The 12,949-nt window shown below is 41.6% G+C and overlaps 1 protein-coding gene across 1 annotated transcript in view; it reads right to left on the bottom strand.

Moving 5' to 3' along the window:
- The window catches only part of Adgrv1 (adhesion G protein-coupled receptor V1), a 518,174-nt gene that overhangs the window by 80,132 nt on the left and 425,093 nt on the right, over positions 1-12,949 (bottom strand). The window contains exon 85 of the mRNA XM_040729011.1: positions 6,142-6,299. Coding sequence (XP_040584945.1) covers positions 6,142-6,299 — 158 coding nt within the window. The remainder of the gene's footprint in view (positions 1-6,141; positions 6,300-12,949) is intronic.

The raw sequence follows: 12,949 nt of genomic DNA, 5'->3' as shown, positions 1-12,949 counted from the left end.
AAGTACCATGCCAACTCCATGATTTAACACTGTTGTCTCTATAGGACTTTCCCCAGTCACACATTGCCTGGATTTTCTTGTCTGACTGTAGGAACAGCAGAATTTCTTTCTTGGGATTCATGGAAAGTCTGAGATAAAAGCTTTCTCTATGCATAACCTCTCAGCACATTGCCTGGCAGACGAGGAATCTTAGTGGCAGGGGAGATGATGATGATGATGATGATAATGATGATGATGATGATGGCGGCCATGAAGTAGACAAGGAACTCAGAATCTCATCCCTGTTACTTATAGGCAGGCACAGTCCAACTACTGCACACTTTATGAATATATGAAGTAGAATATATTTGTTTGGTTATCTGATAGGGAAGCTACCTTTGTCAGTCATCAGTGAGTAAGTGACAGGGAGTAAGAGATAAAGAGATAAGATGCCAGGGGGTGGGGGCGTGGGGGGATAGGGGGTGGGGGGATAAAGATATTCAGGAACAAGCTGAGTGGGTAGGGAGTGGGGAGTGGATCTGGGAAGAGATGGGGGAGGAATAAATACTTCCTGGGAATCACTCAAAACATTAATAAGAAATTGTTTAATTGTGTAATAAAAGGATACTAAGGAACTGTGAGTTCTAGAAAGATCAAGCCCCCTAGCCCCTCTACTTCTTTGGGTACATGTGAAAATAGGGGTTTGGGCAGAATTTTAAATGTCCAACTCTTTTATTTTGTAAGCATAGGAAATTCCTGAGGCTATCATTCTAGGAGGCTTTGCTTGTTTGTTTATGGTGCTGGGGATTAAACCCAGGGACGGTGACAGCACGCTACAGCAGGAGGTATACCCCAACACTGGTCTAGCAGTCTTTAGTGGTTAATATCAATTTCTAAGTGCGAAAACAAACAAATACAATACAACAAACAAATACAAGCACTAACTGCACCTTGCATTTTGGGTTCAAAGATTTCTGGTTTGAATCTCCGAAGACTGAGGTCATGGAGGAGGAGCATCTACAGTGTTTCCTGGAACATTTGGGATTTTCCCCACCAACTTCTATCAAACCGTGGGAAGGCCGAGCTGCCCCTGGGAAGACTCCAGAGAACAGACGTTCATTGTATAGAGAAGAGCTCTGGGGTTTCCCGTAGGTCTCCTGGCATTGTGTTTTCATTTTCTTTTTAGCAGTAAAAAGGGAAGGAGACCGCAACCACTAAGGCCATGGAAAACCTGTTGAGTTGGTCACTCTGGATTCCAGGCAAGCACACAGGTGCAGTTCTAGGTAAAGGTACTATCTTTGCTTTAGTGTAAACCACACCACTTGAGTTTAAAAAAATCAGATTGTTTTTGAAATTTTACTTAAAACCATGAATGCTCCGGCAAGCAAAAGTTAAAATGGCAGCAATACATAATTTTGAAATGAGAAACATGAGGCTTCTTGATCTAAAGGTTCCAACTATTTGTAACAAAGCCACACAAAACTAAGTCATTTGAAATCAAGTTATTTGCCACACTCCTGCAGCTGCTGTTGGCATGTTTTCTGTCCAGTGTGGCTGGTCCTACAAGGTGGCTTCTTTACACATATCCAGAACCAAGGCTCAGATGCCCAAAAAACCCTGCATGATGGCCAAACATCTCTCTTTACATGCTAGCTCTCCATTGGCTAGCTTGGTCTCTCTACCCGTGTGGTTGTCTCAGGATAAGTGAACACTCATGGTGGCTGGTTTCCAAGGTAAAGACAGTTAGAACTGTTAGTCCTCTGACAAGATGGACCCATTGTGTGGCAGCATCACTTCCGTGAGACTGGTGTAAACAAGACCAAAGCCAACCCAGATTTATGGAGGGGAAGCAGGGTACCCCTTAAAGTGAAAGGAGTACCCGTGTCCAAAGGAGGGAAGCAAGCAGTCAGTATCCTGCAGGTGACAACATGGAGAGTGTCTGGTTTTCCAGGAGCTATTTCATCTATCTCTTATTCGCTTAGATTTCAGTGAGTTTCTGGGAACTCTATTTGAGTTGTTTTTTTTTAATATTAGCAATAAAAAAGTCACTTAACTTTAAGATGTGATAAAATGTTTTATATTCATCACAAGTTTTCAATGATTGCCATCACAGTACTGGAAGTTTATCTTAACTCTGAATACAGCAGAGCGGAGACAACTCATGAATAGACTGTTGTGGAATTTCAAACCATTTAGCCAATGACAGTTTTTTGCATATTATAATATAAACCACATTACAAGTATACCACACAATACTATAGAACAGTGAAATGATTCTGTTGTTGCCTCTCCTAAACAGTCACAGAACCCTCATAGAGTATTTTGATGTCGTGGTCCTTTATTTTCCATGGTTACATTATAGCTACATGGATATTGTCTCTAACTCTGAAGAGCTTGGCCCTGGTATTTAATGAGATGTGATTGTCTTCTTGGGTTGACATATTCACAGGCTTCTGTCATGAATGATTCATTGTCTGCATCTTACTTCATGAGTTACAATCTTATAGGTTCCATTTTACCACCAGAGAGGATGAGAGTTTGTATCCACATCTTTTTAATCTCAGGAAATACTAGGATTTTGACTCAGATGACAAATTTATGCTTCTTCTCTGTTTCTGATCCACAGAGATATATTCATCTTACGTTTAAGATTCTTTTGTTAATATGTTATCTTTAGCTACTATCTATAGAGTAGAGTAATAAGGTAAAATACTAATTTACAGTGCTACTTTAATTGAATATTTTAAAGGTCAGCACAATCCAATTTTAACAAGAAGATTCAAGCAATATATTAAATGTTCCTGATTAGAGTATGAAAAATCTTGTTTTGTTTGATTTGCAGTATATGGGGCACATTAAGTGGAGTAACCATGGATTTCAAATGTATTATTAAAGAGTAAATCTGAACATAGTTCTGAGACACATAGAAGGCAAGGACGGGGCAGAAAAAAACAGAGTGCTAGTTAGGCACTATTTTTAATGGAATATAGACAAACAGACCAACAAGACAAGTCATTTTAATTCCACTTTTGATGATGCAGCAGTGCCTTTTCTTGTGATATGTTTAAGATACCCACTTACAGGATTTATAGTACCTTAATAATTATTCATTTATTCAATTATTTAAGAATATCAACCATGTTCTTCCTATCCAATGAGTACTCTGAAAGATGCCAGGGATACATAAATAAATCTCGACAATTCCTTGTTCTTAAGAATGCTGTATATAAAGTTAACCACACAAAGCTAAACAAGCCACAGACACATTCTATGACAAGGGCTGTCGTGACGACACACATGAGGACAATCAAGGCACAGGAAAGGAGTGACTCTCATTTCAGTGCTGCTGAAAGAGGTGACCACAGAGTTTCATGGGTAGAGTGTGATGCCTAAGGATCTCAGGCTTCCTCTAAGGGGATGGGGCGAGACTAAGAGAAATTAACTTGCGTTTACACCACTTTAAACTGGATTTGGGATCATTTTAGGAATTAGTGAAGATTCTGGGAGTATGAGAAACCACATTCACCTCTTTATCTTGTTCATCCAGAAACCCCCATCTCATTTAACAGGGTTCCTTACAGGGCAAAGAAAGCTGTATCTCATAATTTTAGGAAAAAGTAAATAGGTTGGCATGGTCAGGATGTAGGACAAATAGTACCCATTTATGGGGGGAGCAGTGGGTTATGGGGACTCTCGTAGATGCCAGAAACAGGATTTTTGTGTTGAGCACTGAGAAAACTCAAACTCAAAGATGGAAAGTGAAAATATTTGCTTCATAGTTTTGAAGCACAGGCCGCTGAGTACTGAATGCAGAGAAACAAAACAAAAACAAGACTAGATGAAGAAAAACTGATCAGAAGATGTAAAGAACCAAGGCATGAGGCAGTAACTGGACTATCATTAGAAGAGGGGGATCAGGAGCCTGCAGGTGACGGCACACTCCTGTAATCTCAGCACTCAGGAGGCAGAGGCAGGGGGAATCTCTGTGAATTTGAGACCTGTTGGGGGAAGTCCTTCTGTGTATGTTTATCTTGTTGGTTGTTGAATAAAGCACTGTTGGCCAATAGGGAAGCCAGATAGGTGGAACTAGGAGTCGAGGAGGATTCTGGGAAATGAGGCACAGTCAGTCACAATGTACGATGCCAGAGAAGGAAGAGGTCTGGACCCTTTTCTCTGGTAAGAGAAGATCACATAGAAATACTCAGATTAGCAGTTATGGGTTAATAATTAAGTCAGAGCTAGCCAATAAGAAACCAAGCAAATGATCAACAGCTTCATAATTAATATAGTGTTTCATGTGTTATTTGGGGGCTAAAGTGTCAAAGGGACCCAGGCAGCTGGCGGTAAGAATACACGTTACAGAGACCAGCCTGGTCTACAAAGCAAGTTCCAGAATAAGCAGTGCCATTGCACAGAGAAGCCCTGTCTCAAAAACCAAACACAAACAAAGAAACAGGAATCATAGGGGGTCAGAAAAGCATGCATGTTTCGCTTTAGAAAATCTACATAAAGCCATGCTTCTGTTACTATGTCCTTATAGAGTGGGTTCCCTAGGTGAGATACAACTGTGGTGGTACATCTGCCATCGTGTTCAGTGTGCAAGGGATCTGTGCTCCATCACCAGAGCACGGCATTGGTGATGGGACAAAACTAAGAAGCTCAGGGCAGACGGGTCTTTAAAGGATAGGCTGGCTCTGTTAGGTCTTCATATTATCGCCATGGATAAAGCAGATAGACTGATACATTGGCGCTTTTTTTCTTTTGAGACAGGATCCCAACATAGCCCTGCCTATCCTCAAACTCATTATGTAGACCTGGTGGGCCTTAAACTCAGAGAGATCCTCCTAGTTATGCCTCCCAAGTGCTGGGATTAAAGCCATGTGCCACCACACCTAACAACACTGGCACTTCTACATCATGACTAAACAAAAGACAGTTGATTGAAAAAAACAAAACAAAAACCCCTTTTCCCCTCTAAAACATAATGGGCATTTTACTACAGCAAATCACAAGGTAAGTGAAAACATTCCAGGCGCTAAGAAAAAGTGGGACTTCCACATCAAATATTACCTTTGTATTGATAAATGTAAGGCCACTCATGACTACAGATACTTCTCTCTACACATTATCAGGGCAATGAGATGGGAGAAGAGCTGGCAAGTTGCCAGATGCTGCAGATCTCATGAATAAGCAACAATTTGCACCCGGATGCAGTTTAGGGGCTGGAAAGCCAGCTCCTGTCACAGTCACATCTCTTAAGTGACAATAGCTACAGAACCCTTGATGTTGTATTATACACAATTTCAGGGCCTTCCTGTTCAGTATCCTTCGTAAATTCTGACAAGCCTTTACATTGTGATTAATTACCCCAAGATGGCCACTCATTTGACATTAGCTTTTCAGAAGCCTAGGACTGATCACTGACCCAAGAGATGTTCCTTCCAGTTCAAGAGTCTCCCCTCAATCTCCTGGGGTACCTCCCCACCCCAGTGTTTAAGTAACTGCTTCTGTCTGTAAATGTGTGGCTATTGTTTCTAGTTAAGGGAATTCCTAGGGAACAGCAACCCAATCATAAATCCTGTGCTGAGCAAGATTCAAAGGGGGAAAAACCGAGCCACACTGGAAGCCAGTGCGAGCTGGAAAGAGTTGCAATCTTAAGTAACAGACATGTGTAGCCACTTAGGAGGCTGTCTGATTACACATGTTTTTAAGCACCCATCAGCATGTTCAGAAAGCCAGCCACATGCAAAATCCCATGTTGCTGAGCACCATGGGCGTTGGCCTGACTCTGAAGCCTCAGGATCTGCAGGAAGTGAAATGACTTCACAGGTTGAATGCAGGTTGTTATTGCCTAACTTGGGGAAAGCCTGAGAAGTGATTCCCGAAGCCAGTGACTCACTGGCCTGGATAGTGACACCTTAAGGGAAACTGGAAACAGCAATAAAACCCTCAGGACGAGAGCTGCCAGGAAGAAGCAAGTACTAGACTCCGAGCTTAGCTTAACGCCAGGCTTCAGTGCTGAAAGCTGCACCTAACTTCATCCCTGTCTTTTATTTCAAAATAAAACAAAGCAACAAGAAACTCAGAAGACAAAAAGACTCCATGACATTCCCCTCCTTGAGGGGTTCCACTTCTAAAATGCAAACCTAGTTCTTTGCTAACCTGCTGCGTTTGCTCGTCCTCTGAAGACATCGTCGTAACCCTTCCACTGCGACTTTAGCTGGTAGGCATGGATAAACACCACAAAGACCACCACGAGGCACATGAGAGGGACGAGAGCAGCCGTGAACAGGGCAGCATAGACGTTTGGAATGAAGCATCTGCAAGAGATAAGGCAAGCGTTAACTCAGACAAGGTCAAGATACATAGGCACACTTCATCCTCTCTGCACTAGCTCTTGGAATGTAGATGCGAGAGTAAACTTTGTCTTAACAAAGTAAAGCTGTCAAAGAGCAGAGAACACAGGTCTATTTATGTATCACTGAGGAGGTTCTCTGGTGAGTTCATCTCTTGGGAAAATGACAAAGTTTTCAAATGAGTTTGAATGTGACATTTGCATCCTACATACTTGGCAGATCCAGAGTGCATGTGTGTCATTTTAAAGGTTGTATGGGAAGGTATAGATAGAATCCGTGTACCAGGACTTCAAAGTAGATTGCTACTGTTCTATCACTACATTTTCAAAAACAGAATTTAGTCTTTCTATGCCTTCACTTATCTTTAAAATAAAAATTACAATGGGATCCACAATAGAAGTCAGTTATGAAAATTGACTGAATTTCTTTGCTACACACTAACTGCCCATCATAGGCAAGTATGTGGGGCATTTTCTTGGAGAATGACTAATATGGATTGTGCTACCCCTTCAGTAGGTTGTTCCTGGGTTGTTGAAGACAGCTGCTGAGCAAGCCCTGGGAGCGAGCCAGTGAGTTCATTCTGCCATGGTCCCTGCCTTGATTTCTTTCCTGACTTCTATTCATGAAGGGATGCAGCCCAGAAGTGAAATAAACCCTTTACTCCCCAAGTTGCTTTGACTCATGGTATTTTATCACAAAAATAGAAATGAAACTAAAATACCCTGCCCCCCACAATACAGAGACACATACACATACATAACAAAAAATGCATCTTTAAATAAGAGTTTAAGCTAAGCTACATTGTTAAGGGAGGAGGACAATGTCACAAATGGACATGTGTGTACAAAGGGAATGCTCTGGAAGTACTGCAGACCTCAGGTAGAATGGACAGCAGGAGGAGCTGCCAATCACGTCCTTAAAAATCTAGGCCCCTACTGACTGTGTGGGTAACGAATGTGGGCACTGTCAGGAGCCACCACTCATGACAGGTCACGTGTGATGCCGTTCGGAAGACACAGAAAGGGAAAGCTTTACGATTGTGCACTTGTTTGACCCTTTAGCTGAATGAACCGTCACAGCAGAGTCACACGAGAAAGGAAACCAGAAAAGCTGATGTCTCAGAGCGGTGGCACTTGCTGAAGTCCTTTCTCCTCCCAGAAGGACTAGAGACATGCCCAGTGACCTCTGACCTTCTGGAGGTCCACTTTGCCTATGGACCAATGAAGAAGATGTCTGTTGCTATCTAGGGCTCCATTTTTAAGGATTAAGAAATTCTTAATGAAATTCTGCAAAATAAGAGCTAATCCTGTCTGTTGGCTGCTACAGGGGAGTGTGGGTGTTGGACTACATTCCCTATCTACCAATGCCATGATATTCTGGATGAAATATGCCTAGCTCAAACCACAATAGATCGAGTAATTATTCCTAAATTCAACTGTGATGACATTTTTCAAGTAAAAAATTAAGGCAGTGAAACCCATGTTTATTGTGTCTTTCATCTGTCTCTGAATTCTACAACTGATATGTTGTTCAAGTGAAAGGCAGTTTCCAGTTGTTGGAAGCTCATGTTAAAAAAAATCAAAAGACAACAAAACCACTGTCTTTAGCACGTAAGTGTGTTCAGTATCAAACCATTAATGTTTGCTTGTTTCATTCAATTGTTGGTCTTTGACCTAGACGAAATAAGTGCAACTGTATAAAGGTGCAGAGGATTTTGGCTTTTTTGTCTTCCAAATGAAATTCTACAAGAAGGAAATTTGTCATTCTGACCTTCCCTTGAGAATGCAGAGTGTTCTGAAACATATCTTAAAACGTGTCTTCTTTACATCCATTTAGTGGTTTGTGAGTAAGGCCCTTAACAATGTCAGCTTACTTTAAACTATTATTATTTATTTTAAAGATTTACTTTTATTTTTAATTATGTATGTGTATGGATTAGGGAGTCCAGCAATACTTCCAACACACAGGCATTTGCAAGTGAAGCAGAGTATAAGATCATGGCCTGGCAGATGACAGGCAAGACTTGCCACTCATGTCATTCAGTCTGTGGGAAGGGGCTGGCAAAGTCAGAGTCGCTGTGCATCCCAAATTATAACACAATCCTAATTTCTTGTTTTAAAGCCTCATTTCACTTGTTAAAAAAAAGCACTATTCCGTGCAATATTATGTGAAGTGGGACTTTTGCTGCACTATAAGGAAATCTGTAACACATATTTTAAAGGGCCAAAGATAAATTAACTATATCTCACACTTTCAGAAAACAGATATGCAAATCAGAATTGCTTCCACTCTAACAAAATAAGAGCCAACCCTGGTGGCCCTGAGTATTTGGTCGCATCAAAGTGATATGGGGCAGTAGGACATGTGTGAGTGGAATGGCAGAATACTGTCCGAATCGAGCAAGGACCAACTTCTGAAAGAGTAGAACGGGAGAGCAAAGAGACTGAGAGCATGTGCACATCAGGGCAGCTGCTTAACATGATGGCAGCTACTTTGTTAATAGATCTGGTAGAACCTGGGAAATTAGATGAAGGCCATGTGGCCTTGCTTCCTTAAAAAGGGCTAGCAATGCATATTTTTTAGAGTTCCCAGCTCACCAGCTTCAAAGGTCTCTGGTGGCCCTCCTTCTCGGGGCACTGGACACTTGTCTAGGTTTTTACAGTCACTTTACTGTTTTGCATTCCCTTTTAAACTTTCACAGTTTCCCCTCTCTTGTTTTTAGACAGTGGTAGTGTTTCTTGTCAGGACACCAGATGAAACAAATACTGTGCATTCTGTTATTTTCAGATTCTCCTCTTCCAAGGGCCTCCTTATCACTTACAAGGCCTGAGACCACGTTCTAGTATAGTGAGGTTGTGGCCTCCAGCAGTAGTTGTTTGTGCGTTCTGAAATGTTTTCGCCCCTACCACCCCTACCTCAGCTTTTACAAGAATGCATGTGTGTGGCATGGGGTCTTTCACTGTCTTTCTGTATGAAGTCAGCTGAGGCAGGGACTCAGAGGCTTCCAGAAGAGACACACTCTGCCAGCGTCATTGACCTTCCTGGAATGGGCACAGGGAACTCACTGTACTTATGACTATGGTTTGAGTTCACTTAAATTATATTTTAAAGAACAAGCTGACCCTGGCCAGCTGGGGAAATTGAAGACATCCAGCTGGCTGACATCTGGGTCACAGCTGGACTAAATAGGTAATGAAACAGGATGTAGGAGATGTAAGAGTAGTAAGTGTTTGTCTCCGAAGTCTTTTTAAGTACTTGACAGCATGCCAGTGATGCTACATGTGCTCTCTCCTTGGGTAACTCTCTTAGCACACCTTCAGAGACGGTGTCCATAGCAAAAGGCAAGCTTGTTACCTCCACCAACTTTTCCTCCTGGACATGTAAACTCATAATGAAGCCACCGTACTCTATCTGGAAAGTAATGAAGATGACCTGTCTGTTTCATTCTGTAAATTCACAGATGGTACAATCAATCCAAAAGAAAGGGAGTCAATATCCAATAAGGATAAATAGGTATCTCTACTGAAAACTTTTCTACATTGCATAGAAAAGCATCTGTCTGCACTGACTTTATCGGACAAGGAATAAACACGCTATTCACCACGTAGCTGCATGTCATTTACAAACAAAATCTAAGTCAGGGCTTATGTTTTAACCTTTTACTACCTTTATGACCAACTTATTTTCTCTCCAAAGATGATGCTGTCACTTCCTATTTACCTGTGGATCTATATACGTAGAAATACATATATTAATGTGGATGTATCCATTTCCCAGAACATCAAAAAATGACAGAAGAAAATGATAAATGATAAAAACACTATGAACATATTGCCTATTTATTTCATCCTGTATCTATCCCTGAAAAAGGAATAAATTCATGAAGGCTCACTTTAGGGGAAACAATAGTTTAGATTTAAGTAGCTGTAAAGTAGGAAAATTACTGTGGCTTTCTGTTGTAAAGCATACAGTAATTTTCATAATCAACTAAAATGCATTTTACTTAATGTTTAAGCTTTATTTATTTTGGGTGGATATATAGTCATTTGGTTCTGTTTTTTGAGACAGGATCTCTCTATTAAGCTTTGGCTGGCCTGGAACTCAGTATGCAGACCAGTCTGGCATTAAACTTACAGAGGAGATCCATCAGCTTCTGCCTCCTGAGTAACGAGATTAAAGTCATACATCACCATGGTTGGCCTTTGGGGTTTCTTTGAGACAGAGGATAACTCTGTGAACCACACTGGTTTGTAATTCACTGCATTGCAATCTGTTTCAAAGTGTGGGATCCTACTGCTTAGGTCTCCTCAGTACTGCAATTACATGTGTATAACCCTATAGCTTGTATAAAGTTTAACCCTTAAACCAGAATGATGTGCCTTACATAGTGAAATTGATCAGTGGGATAATTTATGGACTTCAGAGGGGAGAGGTCAATGATGTTTCTTAAACTGAAATAGTTGCACAACTGATATTGTTTTAAATGTTAATTAGCCACTACCATTGGTAGCAGTCATTGCTACATACAAGGTAGGATACTGTATCCATACATGACTAGACACAAAACAGCATCATAACCTCACTAGCTTCATAGTGTATATGAGAGAAATGCCACCCACATTATACAAGGTCAAACTGTAACATTAATAGGGTCACTACTGCCTGTGAAATTTGAAAATTAGTTACAAACTGCAGTGACCATAGTTATAAATAAACTCATTTTCCATTTAAGGACAGGAACCATTTTTGTACAGTTAGAACCTTGTGTCTCAGCACTCTTTGAAAGTCATTCACTCAGAAACGTGTGGAGAGAAGCCTGCATTTCTTGTCGGACCAATGACTCATGGCAATGAAGACTGGCAAGGAAGGGTGAATGGACGAAAGGATTAACTGTGACTCAGGGGCCACACTAGAGCTTCTAGGAGAAGTCCCTTCTCTCTTTTGTTTGCTTGGTTTGCTTAGTTTTTGGCTTTTCTTTTAAATTTAGTGTTATTTTATTGGGGAGGTTGCAGGGGCAGAGGGAGGATGGAAGGGAATAGGGAGATAAGTGTGATCAGAAATCGTGATGTGAAATTCACAAAGAATAAAAGAAAAAAAAAGAGTCCAGCTAATGTGTCAGTATCAGCCACATGCTAGGTATACCGCTGCAATGGAAGGGTCTATGGAGCCAGCTAAATTATCGTCCACCAAGGGCTGTGACCACAGCAGACGCACAGTTCTTCTGAGCATAGTCTCCTATACCACAAGCACCAGCCCCGACTGGAAACTTATGAAGCATGCCTGCACTCGGCTCACACAGAGCCCCTGAGTCAGCTCCAGTTTTCACAAGCTGTGTCTCCTCTCCTCATCCTTTCCATATGTGTAGAGATAAATGTGGATGGAGATGTGAAATAAAAGTTTGCGGAGATTTTGCTAGTGCGCTTCTTGCACAGGAAGTGGTCAATTATAGCCAACAAATGGATCACTGCCTCTTTCTGGCATAGCAGCCAAGGGACCGTGCAAACCCAGGGGTCCCTGGAGCTCATGGTGCTTCCAACAGCCTCAAGAACCAAGGAGAGCAGAGGAAGAAGAGAAGCAGAGAGACACCAGAGGCTGAGTGTTTTGACTGAAGAAAGAGTAATGCTCACAATAAACATGTGAGCACACGAGAGGTGTGACGTGGTAGGCCAGGAGGGGGAGTGGTGCTGGGGCCTGGTGCGTGCACAAGAGGGTAACACCTGTATTTCCCAGAGCTGTGCAGCTTCTCTGCGTGTGAGTGTGACAGGCACGGTTCCCCTTCTCTACACAGCTGACGTCTCTGCGTGTGAGTGCAACACACACATTTCCTCATAGTTTCTAGAGAACGTGGTCTGTCTGCTTCATTCCTCCATCTTTACATGCCCATGTACTGACTGACAGCTCTGAAATAAACACCTGACCCAAAGACAGACATTCATCTAGCTTGCCTTGGACACAACATTAGACTCTACTATGAAAATAGGCTGAGCCAGTCAGGCTTTGGCTCTTAGAAGAACATCACGTGATTGGTAAACACTAAAGCTAGTGTTAAATGATGAAAATGGCTCTATTGGGTTAAAGATGCAATTGGTATAGAGAAAAAAGTCTGGAAGAATAAAGTTGGGGGAGATAATGTGAGTGGTGGGAGTACAGACATTTGTAACAGTCCAGAACGAGAAACGTATCTGAGAGACTGTTGGATTTTCCCTTTTTTAGAACATCATGTGAGTGCCTAGGATACAATTCTCTAACTACTCAATCTTCTTCCACACTTTAACTCACCTCGGTGGGATTCTACATGTAATACAATGACCATACTAAACATACCCAGTGAATAAGCATTAAAGAAAGAAAGGGGGAGAAAACATAATTTTATTGTTGGTTTTTGAGTAGGGTCTCACTCTGTAGTTTAGGTCTCCCTTGAACTTACAACAACCCCTTGCTTCAACCTCTATACAAGGATTGAGACAGGAGCCTCCACACAATATTTCTTTAAAAGACATTGCACTTGCTAGAAAGAGAGGGATGCGTGTGACTTTAATTCCAGCACTTGGAAGTCTTAGGAAGGAGGCCTGTGAGTGTGAGGTTTGCTCAGACTGTAGTGAAACTCCCACTCA

The sequence above is a fragment of the Mesocricetus auratus genome, unplaced genomic scaffold (assembly GCF_017639785.1).
Source record: "Mesocricetus auratus isolate SY011 unplaced genomic scaffold, BCM_Maur_2.0 Super-Scaffold_100020, whole genome shotgun sequence".
Classification (NCBI taxonomy): Eukaryota; Metazoa; Chordata; class Mammalia; order Rodentia; family Cricetidae; genus Mesocricetus; species Mesocricetus auratus.
This window is presented reverse-complemented; position numbering and strand designations above follow the sequence as displayed.